Below are 18034 nucleotides of genomic sequence, written 5' to 3' on the forward strand. Positions count from 1 at the left end.
TGAAAAGTACACAAACTCCATCTATACTCTCCACAATTGACCCTGAAAGCTTTAATACAGAATGAAATTTCTCGCATTGCTTTTCCCATCTGTTAGTGAAAATCTTTCTTTTGGGATTACTAAACGTAGATGCACGTGGTTGTCTTTCCTGGATTTTGGAAGAAGGTCAATCCATATGTAGTATGAGAGGATGAGGGCAACTAAGGAAAAAAGAACCAAGAGATGGAGGGATAAAGCTGACAGCATTGCTTGAGCCTCTTAATCTAGGCTTGCTGAAAACTAGTTTCATCTCTAGTCTTGCCAGTTATAATGGATTAATACATTTCCTTTTATTCCTAAGTTAGTTCAACTAAGTTTCTGTCCCTGGCAACCAAAACATCCTAATACAAATAATTACTGCAGTCTCATGCAGAATCCTAAATGATCATGAATAGGGCATTGTTTTAATAAATTTTGGAACATTTAAAGAATGGAATATTATTGAGCTGGTAAAAGTGATAGATATAGGTTTATATTTAACAAATAGAAAATTGAGGATATATTGGTGAGTAATAAATTGGTGGCACAGTGGTAAAGAATTCACCTGCCAATGCAGGAGATGCAGATTCAGTCCCTGGGTCAGGAAGATCCCCTGGAGGAGGACATGGCAACCCACGTCAGTATTCTTGCCTGGGAAATCCCATGGACAGAGGAGCCTGATAGGCTACAGTTCATGGGGTCTCAAAGAGTTGGACACAACTGAGCAACTGAGCACACAAACACACACACAAATAAAAGGTATAAAGGATTATTTTATTCCATAAACTATAAATCCTAAATGAGGAGAGAGACAGCTAAAGAAAGTAGATTGTGTCAACGTGTGTGTATTTGTATTGGCCAAAGTCCAGGAGGAGATAAACCCAAGTATAAAAGTAGGTAATACAATCTTGAATGATTTAATTCTGCCTTTTTATTTATCTATTTTTAAAGTTGTTCAGCAATAATTTATACTATGGAGTATTTTTAAAAATGCCCGTATTGCATCCTTGATTTCAATGTGTAATCTCCTCTTCTTTCATTCAGTTCTGCTTTAGTGCAATAAAAATTATTAAATATATAATAAGACATACACAGAATGAACACCTTCACTAATCAAATTATTATTTAAGCATCTACCATGTTCCAATTACTGTATTTTCATAGAGTTGGTGGGAGATAAAATAGATACAAATATCTATTATGAAGAAAATTGCAAATATCCTATTCATAAGGAAATTTACTGTCACCACGTATATTTTCAGTGGAATTATGCAGGATGATATACTTCAGTATAGCTGAATATTTGGGAAATTTTAGGAGAGATTTCCATAATAAATTCTTGGGTTTCTCTTGGTTCTTCACAGCCAATATTGAAATTTCAAATCTTCCAGTTACCAGTATTAATTTTTTCCCATGGAAGTGAACCAGAACATTAGCCAGGATTAAACTCTCTTCCTGGAGTTCTTCCTCTAGGATATGAAAATAATAGTTCACATGCGATTGCTTGGAAGATCACGAGAATTAACATTTTATTTTTTCTTCCCTAGCTGAAAGGACTAGAGGGGTACTGTGGTCAGAAAAAACCTGTCTGCCTCCCTGTGAGGAAACGAACATGTTATCAAGTGAATCATAAAAGTGCCTCCAGGAGGTGACTCAGAAAGTGGTCCTCACTATCTGTTTCCCTCTATCTGAAATAAGGGTTTTAACTTCCTTTGTTGATCTGCTCTAAATTACCAGTTTGGAGTCAGTTACCTTACTGAATATGAAGCATTTACCTTGATATCTATAATATATGCTTCTTGATGACATTCTTCAGAAACTAAAAGATAACCAACTTTTATGTCCTCTTTTGCCTCACAGTCAACCAACTTATCTCCTGTCTTCACATTTTCAGAAAAAGGAGGTAAGTTACCACTTTCGACTGCAGTAATGCTTTCTTTACTCACAACTAGAAACCTTTGAAAAGAAATGTCTTTGGAAGAAAGAAATGCACAGTTTTACATTTGTGGATTTTCTTCTTCCTTTGAGTGGAACTACCTATAGGAAAATAAGACCATCGTTTTTGCAGTTTATTATGTCACAGTTTACTTCTTAATCATGTTTATTAAGATTTTGTTGTTGAACTGCTTCTGCAGTAACAGTATATTGGCATATCACCTGTACCAGAGCCCACAGATCTCTAGACACTTCAGAAATGTTTGCAAATTAATCTCTCTACATTCCAGTAAATTATTTGATCTTCAGAGCCCACTGAAGGAGGACTGCAGATTGGATTCCAGAGTGGAACACTGTATTCTTTCAGTTTATAAGGAAGAGATGGGAGAGTGTCTTAACTGTCTTAACTGGTATGCATACACTATGTGGTGGATACTGGAGCCAAAATATGCTGGTACCCAAATATGCTAGATGGTGGATGGCCACATCCTACCCCTCCCATAGGGCTGTAGTTCTGAATGTGGGCTTTGGTTCGGGCCCCTGCGTTCACATCCTAGCTCTATCATTTCCAGGCTCTTGAGCAAATTTCTTTACTTAACTAGCTTTACTTTCCTCTAAAATCAAAGTCACTCATACAAAATCAAGGCCATACCTACCTCACACAATTGTTATAATGATTAAATAAAATAATGTACATAACTATCCTGGCACACATGGTAAACCTCAAAGTTAGGTATTTTATGGCATTATTTCCCCCACTAGAATGTATTGTCAAAGTCATAATGTAAGTGAGGGAAGCCAGAACACAGGGTTCTTCTTTATATATATTCAAGAAAAATCTACTTCAAGATAACTATAAACTCTTAAGAAAACAGTCTATAAATATCAGTTTTAGCCACCAAATCTAAATGGGTTTCATTTTTTTTTATTTTTATTTTTTACTTACTTAATTTTTTGGCCATGCCACAGGGAACTCATGCCCCCTGCAACAGAAATGTGTAGTCCTAACTAACCACTGAAAGGCCAGGGAATCTAAATGGGTTTCATGCTAAAGGTCACATACTACATAGTTTAAGGTCACACTTCACCCATGCATTCACACATTCATTCATCAAGTGTGTAAGTGCACACTCACCTCAAGGCATGGGTTTAGGTGCTGAGGATTCAAAGTTTGGATAGAATAAATATGATTTCTGCCCTGAAGCTCCTTCCAATCTGGGACACAGAAACTGAACCAGGAGAAATAGAACAAACAGAAAGGTTCAGAGGAGAGGCAGAGAGTTTGGGAACATCATAAACTTAATGTCTGGAAATTGGCAGTCTCAGCTGTTTTGAAAGCTCAAACTACTCCTTTTTAAATTCCTGGATTTTAATATGTCTCTGTATACCTCTCTCTACCCTGGTGTCTGTGCCCTCACTTTTCCCTTCTTTTTTGGGGGGGTTATTCCACACCTAGAATCTGAAGTAGGCGAAATTCCAAGTCCTTTCCTCTTCTCTGCTTCAGGGTCATGTGGAACCCTGGAGAGGGAAGATGGTGCTGCTGCCAGTGGAAGGAACTGCCGACCACTTGATCTTGTTTGGACTCCTCTAGGTAGGTGACCGCTGATTAGAGGCAAGTGGGAGAATTCCTGGCAAGTGGGCACCCACAGTTATAAAATATGGAGTGTGGGAGGTGGGAAGTATAGAAGGGCAAGCTTACCAGTGATCTGTAGGGAAATCTGTGATTTCACTCTTAAGGTGGTATGCAAAAATGTGCATTTTGGGAAGAGGATTCACTCACCAAATACTTGAACATTAACAAGGTACCAGATACTGTTCTAAGAACTGGGACTACATCAGTAAACCAAACTGCCAAAATCCACTACCTTCCTGGAGTATATGCTGTCCAAGAAGATGTGGACATAGATTCTTACCCTAAAAGTGTCTGTGAGCTCAGGAATCAAGATGATAGACTGTGGTCCTCGGTGTTGTGTACTAGCACCATGCATGTAAAGGCAAGCTTAAACATCCAGAGGATAGAACCTATCTTTAAGATTCTGACTGGCTGGATCTTTATTTGGTTTTGGGACTGAAGCTTTTTAATTTCTCATTCATTTTGATCCAGTCAAGCTGGAGACAAATGGATATCTTCTGAGAAAAGAGGCTGAAGATGGTTTCCCTTACCAAGAAGAGCCATGGAAAACTGGCCACTTCCTTCTTTTACAAATACTAGAAGGCAATAGGATTTTTCAGTTTTGGATATCTCAAGAGAGAAGTAGCAACGTTCTTCTCTTATATTTTTTGGCTTAGAAAAGTGCCCTATAAGCAGTGCTTTAAAATATTTAAATGTATGCCTATATATTTTAAGTTTTAGAGAGAAAAGGAGGAATTATCATGTAACTTGAAACCCCGAATGATTCCTATTTTCAAACTACTACTAGTAAGCTTTTTATTATATATCACTTTACAAGTGTCCTCCCCGTAATACTCCCCAAAATCTTGTCAGGTATTGTTACACTTACTTAAGAAACTCAGGCTCTGAGGGGTCCCAGCGCTTGGTCAAGATCACACGGACACTGGACCGGTGAGAACCTAAACCTCAGAGCCCGCCTCTCAACCCTGACCTCTGCGGCACCCCGTCCTTTCGGAGTCCTTTACACTCACTTCCCTTATTTAGCACTTGAAATCTCTCTTGTGACCCAAGATGGATAAATAAGTTATAAATCACTGAGGAAAAGAAAATGTTTAGGAGACTATCGCCCAGGCCGATTGGGGAGTATTTGGGGAGGGAAGCCTTGCCGGTGCAGGATATTCTTTCTGTCCGCAGCCCCCGAGCACGTTCCGAAACCTAGCAGGGACATTATTAGCTGGCTCTGCCCCCGCCCTCGGGCACCGCCCGAGGCAGAAGCAACTCCCGGCTGTGAATTCCGAGAGGTGGCTGCCGCGCCCACGCCCCCGCGGGCGCCAGGACTCGGGTGCAGATCCCTGACCCAGGAGTGATCCTTATCTCCTGGCCCCGGGGCGGGTCCAAAGGCTGCTTAGCTCAGCCAGGAACTTGAGTCCAGGACAGACGCCTGGTTCCAGAGGTCTCTAGCCGCAAGGGAGTTTTAAAGAGCTAGACCCTTTTCGGTTGAAGACCCCAAGCCCCTCTTGCTTTTTGGCTTCTTTCCCTCGCCTTATACTTTATCTGCGTCCAGAAAAGTTGGCCCTAAAGTTTAAGGATGCAGATAAATGTGTGTATACGTGTGTGAGCGTGTGACGGATCCCATTTGGGGGACCACCACAGCACGCCCCCGCCCAGGGTCGCAGAGGCTGGAGCACACCCTGCTCCAAGACCAGAACCCGCCTGCACAGTGCAGGTTGGGGGGAAGCCGGGCAGGCGCACTCCTCTGGGTTGGGTTCAGGGTATTAGAGGGAATTGCGGCGGGGGGTGGGCTGGGTGACCGACAGCGTGGCCAGCCACTGGCCGAGGGCGGTAAGGAAGCTTAGGCCGGCGTGTGTGCGTGCGTGTGTGCGTGAGTGTGAGCGCAAGGGAGTGTGAGTCTCCCCAACCCCCACCTGTTTGAAATGGTTTTAAAATGCCCAAGCAGATTGCCTATGTTTTCAAAAGTTGCAGACAGTTGGAGTAAAACACTTGCTCGTCTCCCAGACCCCCGAAGGGCTATGCAGAGTCGTGAGCACTGAAATAAAAGTAGGAACGAGAAGGGCGTGTGAAGGGGGAGAAAAGTGGCTGATCCTGGAAGGGTCGGACTTAGGACCCAACGGGAAGCATATTGGAATCTCTCACTTCGGGAAGGCGGGGTGGGGCGGGCCGGCCGGCAGGCGGTCGCGGGGCGCATGCGCGCGCGTCTCCTCTTGCCGGCCGCTGCGCTCGGCGGCGCGGAATAGAATGAACTGTAACAAAACAAGCCGAGCCTTTGTATCTGCTTAAAGGGGACGCAGGCACTTCCCTCCTGTCCCCCCCGCCCCCGCTCAGGTACCGCGTCTCCAGGGCTCCCAGCAACTGCCTGGAAGGGCTTCCCTCACCCTCAGAAACCGCCCGCCCGCGAGGAAAGGCGAACCAGACGGGAGGCAAAGAGGAGACACCGCATTTCTAAGAGGCAAGAAAGAAAGAAAGAAAGGAAGGAAAAAAAATAATCCAAGCGGCGCAGAGTGGACTCTGATCCCAGAGAGCACGGTCGGGCGCCGGAACGTGGACCGAGAAGCACCGGAATGCAAACAAAGCTCGCGGGCGCCTGTGCAGGGCTCGCGGGGAAGCCCAGAAAGTTTGTTTTATGATGGCTTGAGTGAGCGAGGGAGCGAGGCTGCCAAGTTTCTCTCTCCCGCTGCGTTGTTTGGGGGGGAGATGTCTCTCCCATGAACCAGCAGGGGCTTGGGGGCTTGTGCTGTGGGGGGCACCTGTCTCTCATTTTATCATTATTTTTTTTGGCGGAGGTAGGAGGGGTGTAACTCATCATGTCGAAGGTGATCCAGAAGAAGAACCACTGGACTAGCAGGGTTCACGAATGCACCGTAAAGCGGGGACCCCAGGGAGAGCTGGGGGTGACGGTGCTGGGGGGCGCGGAGAACGGAGAGTTTCCGTATGTTGGAGCAGTGACGGCTACCGAAGCGGCGGGGCTTCCCGGTGGCGGCGAGGGCCCTCGGCTGGGCGAGGGCGAGTTGCTTCTGGAGGTGCAGGGGATCCGGGTGTCCGGCTTGCCCCGCTATGACGTACTGGGAGTCATCGACAGCTGCAAGGAGGCCGTCACCTTCAAAGCCGTCAGACAAGGTAAGTCGGGACGCGCCTCCTGGAGGCGCCCCCAGAAAAGGGAACCCGGCTGAGAAGCCTCCTCCCGCCCCCCTTTCGATTTCCCGCTTTTCTCCTGCGAACGCGCTATAGGGGCGATGTTGAGGCCGTGTGCCCAGTGATGGTGAAATACACCAAGTTGTTGAGAGGCTGTGGATTGTTTGCCCACCTGCGTTGGGAAGAGGGGCTTGGGTTAGCTCGGGGAAGCGCAGAGATTTTTCCCTGGCCCGGTTTGCTAACCTGTTATCTCCGACACCAAGTGCAGCAGTGGCTTGCCTGCACCGGGAGGAGAGTTGGGGAACTGAGGCAGGGGCAAAGTGGACGCTCTCCTGGTTCCCTGGGCGAGTGTTGCAGCGGGCGTAGCTACGGCGTTCTTTGATCTCTTAGCTGTTTTCAGACCTGGAGAATGGGTATGAAGGAGGTGAGGGTCTTTGATTGTTGGACCTCCTTAATCAGAAAATCAGCATCACCCCGTGACCGGCCAGGTGGGCTAGGGCATCACCACCTTTCAGTCCCAAAGCCTGCAGCCTGAAGATCTTGCATTCACCCCACAACTGGATGACTCATGTGTCTCTACCGTGTGGCCTGGCCCCAGACTTGTGGTTGGCGGTGGGGGGAGAGAATAGAGAGGGTATTTCAGCGCCATTCAAGCCCAAGTTTATACTACCACCAACATCACCACCATCCCCATCACTGCAACCATCGTTATCATCCCTGTGAAGATGATTATAGCTGCTATTTCTTGTCGCTTATTATGTCTCAGGTTCTGTGTAAAATGCTTTCCTTGCACTCTTTTGTTCTGATGCACAACAATTCTGAGAGCGAGTTTTTCTTATAAACCCCATGTTACGGATGAGGAAGGTGGGACTGACGTTGTTTCATTTACTGATGTTGGTTCAGTTACTTGCCCAAGGTCACACAGATACCAAGAGTGAGGGTTTGAAAATCCTTGTTGCAGAGCCTTAACCACCAAGGAGGAAGAGGTGGGGGATGAGTGTGGGAGACCTGAGGGGTGCACTTAAGAGAAGGGAGTGGAAGCAAATTCACCTCTCAGAAGCTTGGAGAGGAGTGATGACCCTTCTGATGGCTGCTGGCTAGGGGGAGTCCCTTGCGTCTTAGTTTGGTATAGGCTCAGGGCTGTCCCTGAGTAGAGAAGTAGAGAAGGAATGGATTCCGTTAAAGGGGTCCCTTGTATGATCAAACACCGTGATCCAGGTTCTTCCCTGCAAAAGCACCAGGTTGAGCCTTGGTGAAAAGTTCATACATGTGCCTGTGTGCTTGAAAGGGCAAGCAGCAGAGGAAAGGAGGGCTGGGCTGAGCTAGTCCTCTTTTGGAAACAGGCCTGTTCCAGATGATGTGGAGGAGGGGGACAGGGAGAAGAGACCGGCCTTTTGGTAGCTTTGGGAGCTGAGGGACTGACAGTTATGGAAATCTCCTTACATTTGTGTCCTCAGTATCTGATTGCACACCTCCTCCAAGAAGCCCCCAGGCATCCTGCCAGGATGAAGAAATCAGCCTTCTTCTGGATTCCCCTAAATGTGTGTCTTGTCAGTTTTTTACTTATTCTGAACTATGCGTTAGATCCCTTCCCTTCTTTCCATACAAGGTGATAAGCTCATTGAAAGGAGAGAATATGCCTCATTTACTGCATATCACCTCAGCTTTGCTTAAGGTCCAACACCTTGTCTCACCTGGAAATATGTCTCCCGAATCTCTGAACTGGCTGTTTTGTATTACATAAACTTATAAAGGGTGCAGAATAGTGCCTGACACATAATAAGTGCTCAATAAAGACTAGCTATTGTTACGTTTCAAGTGAAATTGGGGCAGTTATTTATTTCTGTGTCTAGCTTTTAAGTTTAGCTTTAAAAAAAAATGTGTTAGCACTTTATTAGATATTAGGTATAGAATGATAATAACCCAGTGTATTACCATTACTCCATTAAAACAGGTTCCACTTACTCCATATATCACCAAACATTTTGAGACATTTATGTGCTATGTACTGAGCTGGCAATGTTAGAGATAAAATGAAGTTTACAAAACAGTCCTCAATCTCTAGGAGCATCCAGTCTCAGGGAAGAAAATAATGCCTATGTACAAACAGGATCTTAAAGTGCAATATAAATGATACTTAAAAAAATGAGCATTGGCATTTAGGAAACTAGGAACTAACTTCCAGTTGTATGATCAGAGAAGGTTTCCTAGAGGACTTCGTTGTTGTTCAGTCTCTAAGTCATGTCTGACTTGGGTTTTTTTAGTGTCAGGAATCTGAATTATGAGGTTAACACCATAATTCAGGTTCCTGCATTACTAGGACTTGATACAACTGTAGAGAAAATACTGTCATAGCATTTGATGGGGTCGGCTGCAGGTCATCATGCAGGGGCATCTTGGAGACATGGCTGGTAGAGGATGGGCACGAGTTCCTGACTATCCTGGAGATTATGGGCGCAGGGAGTGTTTTACTAGTGTCTAATTGATCGATGGGAGCTCATTCTCAGTGTGTGAGATACTATAGGTGGCTGAGCCTCCCTCCACCAGTTACCAAACATTGGGAGGCTTTGTCCCAATGCTGCATCATCGTGAAACTTTGGAAAGGTCAATCAGGTAACCCAAGTGTGTTTGGAATCAGAGGCCTCTGGGTTTGAAGGAAGCTAGTGTCTCCCCATCTTATTTCCTTTCACCCGGAATTATTCTGTGTGCTATGCAAGAATGCTCATAGAAAGTGTGTGTGCATGTGTGTGTATGCAAACCTACTTGTTCTTCTTATAGTGGAATAAAGTTATGGATGGGGACATTTGAATGGCCTGAAATCCACCGCAATGTGAAAGCTACTATTTCCTGTCATGATTACACAGGCGCAGGCAGCTCTTCTAACATCTTCATTACAGAAAGAAGGCACTGGAAAGCATTTCACCAGCCTTCTCTCTCTCTTTTTTTGGTAGCTTGAAACTTTTTATTTTGTATTGGGATATAGCCGACTTAACAGTGTTGTGGTAGTTTTAGGTAAACAGGGAAGGGACTCAGTCATACATATATATGTGTATCCATTCTCCCCAAACTCCCCTCCCATCCAGGCTTCACCATCACCAGCCTTCTCTTTCATATTGAGAATATGATTTAAATTATAGGACAAAATTGTTCTTCTTGTGTTTTTATTACTGTGTTTTAATCATATTAAATAGGCTCCTACTTGGTAAAGGAAAATAATACTTTTGAGTTGTCTGCGCCTTAAACTAGCTACTCCCAGGGCCACGGGTCGCTCTGGGTGCTGTCTGTATGGAAATGTCATGGTCCTCTTGTGGGAGAGAATTCTGCTCTATTTCACGGCAGCTCTCTGGAAAGTTGCACAGACTAAACTAGTCTGTTGTAAATGGTATATGAAATAGGACTGGTCTGTGAAAGAATCAAGCTAAATGGATCTACTTGGTTGGAGTTGGTTTATTTTAAATGAAGGATGACAGTTTTTTGTCATAAAAGTGCCTTAAGAAATTTACATATATATGCTATATAAAATAAATCACTTCATATATATAATAAGATATATATATACATGTACTATATATACTATAGGTTTATATTTACCTGTAGTAAAATGCACAGATCTTAAGTATATAGTTTGATGGGCTTTGACAAATGTATATGCTCATGTCTGCTTCACCCAGATCAAGATACAGAGCGTTTCCATTACCTCAGAAATTTCCCTCCTATACTTTTCCAGTCAGCTCCCTCCACCTCTTTCAGAGGCATTGACTATTTGATTTCTCTCACTTTGGGTTAGTCTTGTCTATCATTGAAATTCATATCAATGAAATAATGCACAAAAGACACTCTTTTGTGTCTGGGTTTTTGCCCTCAACAAAATATTTTGGAGATTTTGTACTGTGTGTATCATGGTTTTGAATTGGGGAGTAGTATCACATTGCATACATATACCAGATTGTTTTTATTTTTGTTTCTCAATGGACATTTGGACTGTTTTTTTCTTTCACCTATTATGAATAAAGCTGCTATAAATGTTCCAGTTCTGCCATATCTTTTCCAATCTTTGATCTTATCTATCTTTTGAACTTTATTCTAGTGTATGTTGAAAAAGGAGAAAAGTGAAGTATTTTTGAATGGTATATTCCAGATTAGGCACAGTGAGAGATTAACAACAACTTGAGAAAACAGAACAAATTATAACACTGTATACTGTAATAAACGGTATGTGAATGTGGTCTCTCAAGATCCCTTACTGTACAAATTTAATGCCTTTTCTATCTTATCAATATCAAAGCATTTATCATGCACTGCAGCTGCAACTTTGCAATTTTAAGTATGAAAGCAAAACTAGCATGTATTTCTTTTTTCCTTCTTTATGATTTTACAGATAGAAAATTCATTCTTACTGTAGATCTTAGTATCCACAGCTTATGATTTTTTTTTGATTGTGCCATGTGGCATATGGGATCTTAGTTCCCAGATCAGGGATCAAAACCTTGCCCTCTGGGGTAGAAGTGCAGTCTTAACCAGGGAAGTCCCCACAGCATATGATTTTATTAAGTTGAGAACTTGTACCTTTTCACTTCAAGGAAGTACTTTATGGTTTCTCTTTGGCAGATCTGGACTACCAGCATCTCTCCTCTTGTGCTTTCTGGCCATTATTGATCACAGTAAGGGTCACTTGAATACAAGAACTGCTATACCTGGACAGTTGATTTGATAACGGGACTTCTAAGTGACTAATAGGCAGGATACCCTGGACAAAGGGATGATTCATGTCCTGGGCAGGACAGAGTGGGAAGGTGGGAACTTTCATCATGTTACTTGGTGCACAATTTAAAACGTGTGAATTGTGTATTTGTGGGATTTTCTGTTTAATATTTTCAGACTGGGGTTGACTGTAGGTAACTGAAATCACAGAAAGTGAAATAGCAGATAACGGGGAGCCATGATGATTAAGGAAACATTTCTGTAGGCTGTAACTAGTATTTTTTGAGCACTTGCTTCTAAAAGGCCTTGCCCTTGGCTGAGCTAGTGCTTTATGGGCATTTCTTTATTCCTCCCAACTGGACTTATGTGTCAGAGACTGAAGTCCAGAGGGTTTGGGTGGCTTTTCCAAGGGTCATACAAGTGGCTGAAGTGGAGCTGGAACTCAGCTGTGTTAGGTGGCAAAACCCATGCTTCCAGTTCTTGGATCAGTGAATTTCAAGTAGGGTCCCCAGACCAGTGGCATTGACATCACCAGGGAACCCGTTATATGTGCAGATTCCTGGCCCTTACCCCAGCCCTACAGATACCTAAACTCAGGAGTGTGCAGCCTGTGGGTGTTTTAAACAAGTCATCACGTGATTCTGATGCATGCTCAATTTTGAGCACCGCTGTCCTAGGATATAGAGTGACATTGAAAATATTGCATTGAACTTCCCTGGCAGTCTAGATGTTAAGACTCTGTGCTTCCAATGCAGAGGGCATGTGTTTGATCCCTGGTTGAGGAACTAAAATACCATATGCTGCACAGTGGGGCTGAAAAAAAGAAGAAGAAGAAAACAAATATGGCATCAAATGAAACAGATAATTGTGAACAAGCTAGGTGACTAGTGCTGTTATCTCCAGTATGTTACCTATTTGGACCTTCCTTTATACCTAAAATAAGTGGTTATGCCTCTTCAGTTCCTTTGCATTCATAAAATGCTAAGATTCCCTGAATAACCCAGACTCCAAAAGTTTAAAAGGGTGTGATTGTAGTTTCCCAAACTGGTAATATTATAGGTCACGCTTACATATTTTTGTAAGTGAATTTTGTGGTTTTGCAAATTACCCAGGAACCAAAACTGCCCCTCCACTTTTTTTTTTTTACAGACAGAATGGAGACAATAAATAAGACACAATTTAAAAACCACAACACCACCACCAGACCCTTCTCCTCGCTGTAATGAGGGACTTAGGACCATTACACAATTGAATATAGTTCTTTGTGCTTTTTTGAGTTCTGTTTTGACATTGCGTGTTTATTTTGACCAATTGGAATGTATTACAACATTTTAACAAAATAATTCTGTTCGTGTTTTAAAACACAGTGCTTTATCTTGCTTGGTTTCCTGTGAATTCTGCTTTTGGGGTCTCTGGGCTTGCTTCCTCCCCCACCCCCCGACCCCACCCAAGATGGTCACAAGATTGACTTGTCTATTTAGTGTCTATTCAGAAAGACCTCCTCATCTGGTGGTGTGCTCCTAAAGGCTTAACAACTGGCTCTGGTGGCAGGGAGACACTGATTTGTTGCATCACTGGAGTTGGAAAGAGATGGATGTAATTGGTTCTCCAGAGCCAGTCTGAGCTGGCCCCTGTGTTCACACTGATCCCCATATAAGAGAGCTCCCTATATGACATGCCGTCTCCCCATTTTGGTTTGTGTTTTCATAGCCTTGATATAATTTCACATTATCTTCTTTTGTTGCTTCTTTATTGTCTGTCTCTCTTCCCATTGGAATGTAAGGCTCATGAAAATAAGAAATTTGTCTCATGTGTTCATGCCTCTGTTTCCCTAAAATAGTACCTGGCAAGTCATCAGTTTGGTACAGTCGCCCCGTCGTGTCTGTTTGCAACCCCATGGACTGCAGCATGCCAGGCTTCCCTATCCCCAGCTCCCAGAGCTTGCTCAAAGTCATGTCCATTGAGCTGGTGATGCCATCCAACCATCTCATCCTCTCTTGTCCCCTTCTCTTCCTGCCTTCAATCTTTCCCAGCATCAGGGTCTTTTCCAGTGAGTCAGTTCTTCTCATCAGGTGGCCAAAGTATTCGAGCTTCAGCTTCAGCAGCAGTCCTTCCAGTAATTATTCAGGACTAATTTCCTTTAGAATGGACTGGTTGGATCTCCTTGCAGTCCAGGGTACTCTCAAGAGTCTTCTCCAACACCACAGTTCAAAAGCATCCATTCTTCAGTGCTCAGCTTTCTTTATAGTCCAACTCTCACATCCATACGTGACTCCTGGAAAAACCATAGCTTTGACTAGGCAGACCTTTGTGGGCAAAGTAATGTTTCTTTTTTTCAGTATGCTGTCTAGGTTTGTCATAGCTCTACTTCCAAGGACCAACCGTCTTTTAATTTCATGGCTGCAGTCGCCATGTGCAGTGATTTTGGAGCCCAAGAAGATAAAGTCTGTCACTGTTTCCACAGGTGCTCGCTAGAATTTGTTGGCTGCATGAATGAATTTTCTCTTCCTGCTTCTTATTAGGATGCTGAATGTAGATCAGGCCATCTACAACATGTTTCCTCCTTTCCTCTCTATTCCTCTTTGATTTCTTCTCAGTTTGGACCCTAATATGTTCATTTTCTCATCACTAGGCATTCTGATCAGCTGGTTCTCTAATAATTTATACTGAGCTATAAATAAATAAATAACTGACAAGGCTTCATGAATTGTGCTTAAGTATTTCTGCCTGTGGACTCTAGGTGGGGTTTAAGAGGTGAAATTTCAGCTGTTCATTCAACAGGATGACGAGGAACTGTCCTGTTTTCTGTTTACGTGGGACCTGGTCTATGTCAGCATCCAGAAGAATGACACTTCACCTCTGTCTTCTTGTAGCCTTGTCCCTGGGTGCAGTTTTTCCAGCCAAGAGCGAATTGGATCTTTGCTGCAGAAAGCAGCCTGATTTTTGTCCTCTCTTGCTCTTAAACTGAGCTTTGTGTTTATGTCTTCTTTTTTTTAACTTAAACTTTCAAAAATCAATCTGTTTTTGTTCTTGGTGCCAAAAGACCACTCTCTGAAGGATATATTTAGGTTTTACTGTGGAACATTCTACAGCTTTTACAAAAAATAATGCAAGGATGGTGAACCCAACATGTCCACTGTTTCTGGTGGCTACTCTTTGCCAATGGCCGTGTTATTTAAAAATCGAATAAGTTGACCTTATGATGCCGTGGCATACAGTGGGCTCACTGCATTTGTTGGCATTCATTACCCAGCTAGTTTCGGATGGCAGAATTGATGATATCCACCAAGGGGAATTAAGTGGTTTATAAGGGAAAACATTCTGACATCTCCTTACCACAAGGGTTTACATGAAGGATGTTGCTTTATAAACGATGATTATTTAATGCAAAACACCAGTCTGTGATGTCAGTGGTCCCTTCCTTAAGTTTGTATATACGTGTAACAGAATATACTGATTTTTGTATACACTGTGAATAAAGGCTGTCAAATTCGTTAAGGGCTGACATTCATATCCTAAAAAAAGGAGGTTACTGCCTTCCTGCCTGTCTTTATGGAGCTCATATGTGAGATCTATAACCTTGAAAAATCCTTGGTAAACACTGGAGCTTTGCTCTACTGCGCTCCTGTGGATGTCAACATCCATGTAGTATGTCTGGGGAATTTGTTTTGGTGTTTTTCGCAGCTGAACCTGCATGGATGTCAAGCACAAGCAAGTAATGCTGACTTTCGCTTTATGGTATAGCAGCCTGTGGAGGGTCCAGTGTGTTCTAGATGTTATCCTTTCTGAAAGCATGTAGCAACCCGAGAAGATGTAATTTGAACAATGTCTCTTATGATTAAATAGTAATCTCTTTTTATAGCTAAATAATTAAAGAATGGATAATCTATAACACAGTTGTTTCTCTAGTCCTTCTCTCTCTGAGTAAAAACTGAAATCCTCCTGGTGACTCACAAGACCCCCCACCCGCCAACGATCTGGCCTGTAACTTGTCCTCTGTCTCCCCGGCCGTGGCCTGGTGGTCCCCACCTGGTCACCTGGGAGGCTTACTCCCTCATGAACTTCAAATCTTTCCCACTTGTCTTTGTCATTCCCAATCCTGTCCTCTGCTTTATTTTACTTTATAATATGTGAAGTATTTCAGAATGACTAATTTCCTTACTTTGTCTCTCTCAAATATAAGCTCCAAGAGGGTAGGGTTGTTGTAGATCTGTTTCCTGCTGGATCCCCAATGCCAAGAATGGTGCCTAATGCATAGTAATTGCTCAAGTATTTCTTGAATGTCCACTGTCAACTTTAGAGTTAGAAGAATTCTCTCTGAGCTTGGTTGCCTCTGAAAATTCTGATATTTGAAAGTCTCTGAAAATGTAGGTACTTTATGATAAACTGCATTAAACTTGATTTAACTTTTGCTGTCTATAACTTGGGCTAAATAGAGCTTCACTGATTGATTTCAGAGTAACCTTGAAGACAGTGAGCCTTGTAGGCTGGTCTCAAATGGTCTTTATTTTAGGGATTTAGACCAGCACCGTGCTGAGTGTGCCAGATAACTTTGCACACTCTCTCACCCTTCAGTGGATGATGGTGGAGATGTTCCAGGCACCGTCAGTTGTGTGTATCGACTTTTCCTGTTCCATCTGCAGTGTGGTGAGAATGAGTTACGTAAGAGAATTACATCCTCCCGGCTAAGGTGTCAGCCCTGTTCTTACTGCCAGCGGAGGCATTAGTGTGTGACTTTAATGGGATGCAGTTATGTTTTCCACAATAAGGCTAATCTTTCAGTCCATTGTGAGGAGAGACTCGAAGCTCTCTTTATGGACAGTGGCATGGTGGTGCAATTAAAAGGCCATTATGCCCTGATTTAAGCCATGTTTCACAGTTATTGCCATATACAGTGTTAACAGGACTGTATGCATTTATCAATGTGTTGTAGATTGGCAGGTTTTGGACTCAGGCTGGCCTGGGTTAGAAGTCAGGCTTTTCAGTATAATACCTGCGTGACTTAGGGCAAGATACTCTTCCTCACTGTGCCAGGATTTCCCCTTCTGAAAATGGGGATAATAATACCTACTACCTGAGGCTGATGGAAGGATCAAATTAGGAGACTGAGGTAAACCACATGGCCCAGGGCCTGGCACGTGGTGAGTGCTCACGAAATACCGGCTTCTGTTATTGTTTGAATGTTCCCTGTTGGAAAGCACGTGCGGGAGAAGAAAGGATCTCTTGAGAGATAGCAATTGTGGTACACAGTTCCCTAGAGAGCTTTTCAAGTCTAGAAAAAGCCCTCATTTTTCTGCCTGATTCAGATGCCACTATTTAAAAAGGCTGAGACTGGATTAGTGCAGACAAGGAAGAAGGAAACCTCTGGATCTCTGCCTGAATTTCTTCCGTGTTGTCACTGGTGAAGAATTAATTCTAATGAGTGTCCTTAGGACCCTGGTTCAGGAAGGTGTAGGGAGGATGATCCTCTCCCAGTTTCCTGGGGGTCCTGGGTAGGGCAGTACCAGCAAAAGTGATCCTTAAGAGCTTGACCCTGAGGTCCTCTGGCCTTCGTGGCACCATACCTAGACTCCTGAATCAAGAAAGGCTGGAGAGGCAGTGGGACTTGGTGGTACAAGCTTTTGAAGTCAGCCTGGTTGGGTCTGACTCCAGCTGAAGAGCCATAGGCATGTTAACCTCCCAGAACGTCAGTTGTTCCAGTTGAAAATGAGAATAATGCCTACCTCATAGGGGTGGTTGTGAGGATTAAATGAGAAAACATATGCAAAACAGTTTATCCTGTGCTTGGTGTGTATGGTATGTAGTCCTTACCGCCATACCTACCTAATAGCAGCCATGATAATTTTCAGTTCAGAAATGAAGACCCATCAACAAAGACCCAACAATCCATCCTCTGCAGAAGTGGTTTTTCAACTGAAGAGGATTTTGATCCCCAAGGGACATTTGGCCATGTCTGGAGATGTTGTTGGTTGTCTCAACTCTGCTGCTGCTGCTGCTAAGTCATGACAGTCGTGTCCGACTCTGTGCGACCCCATGGACGGCAGCCCACCAGGCTCCCCCGTCCCTGGGATTCTTCAGGCAAGAACACTGGAGTGGGTTGCCATTTCCTTCTCCAATGCATGAAAGTGAAAAGTGAAAGTGAAGTCGCTCAGTCGTGTCCGACTCTTCTCGACCCCATGGACTGCAGCCTATCAGGCTCCTCCATCCATGGGATTTTCCAGGCAAGAGTACTGGAGTGGGGTGCCATTGCCTTCTCCGTGTCTCAACTCAGGATGGGGCAATGCTAAGTGGCATTTAGAGAGCAGAGCCCAGAGATGTGACCAAACATCCTACAGTGCAGAATACGTCCACCTGATGTGAAGAGCTGTCTCGTTGGAAAAGACCCTGATGCTGGGAGAGATTGAGGGCAGGAGGAGAAGCGGGTGACAGAGGATGAGATGGTTACATAGGGTCACCAACTCAGTGGACATGAATTTGAGCAAACTCCAGGAGATAGTGGAGGGCAGAGGAACCTGGCGTGCTTAGTGACTGGACAGCAACAACCATCGCAGAGATATCCAGCCCCAGAGGGCCCTGAGACTGAGTCCAGAAGCTCTTCTCTCAGGTGTAGTTTCATGG

At 43.8% G+C, this 18034-nt stretch overlaps 1 protein-coding gene across 25 annotated transcripts in view; it reads left to right on the plus strand.

Annotated features, from left to right (window-relative positions):
* The first annotated feature begins 3312 nt into the window (after nucleotides 1–3312).
* Nucleotides 3313–18034, plus strand: part of MAGI1 (membrane associated guanylate kinase, WW and PDZ domain containing 1) — a 644187-nt gene continuing 629465 nt past the window's right edge. For 24 of the 25 annotated variants that reach the window (XM_024983171.2, XM_024983156.2, XM_024983173.2 and 21 more), the window contains exon 1: nucleotides 5790–6700. In XM_024983171.2, coding sequence (XP_024838939.1) covers nucleotides 6388–6700 — 313 coding nt within the window. In that variant the 5' untranslated portion in view covers nucleotides 5790–6387. Of the gene's footprint in view, nucleotides 3545–5789; nucleotides 6701–18034 lie in introns of those variants that run through there. The other variant, XM_059880041.1, reaches the window with a different exon arrangement.

The sequence above is a fragment of the Bos taurus genome, chromosome 22 (assembly GCF_002263795.3).
Source record: "Bos taurus isolate L1 Dominette 01449 registration number 42190680 breed Hereford chromosome 22, ARS-UCD2.0, whole genome shotgun sequence".
In the NCBI taxonomy this organism is placed as follows: Eukaryota; Metazoa; Chordata; class Mammalia; order Artiodactyla; family Bovidae; genus Bos; species Bos taurus.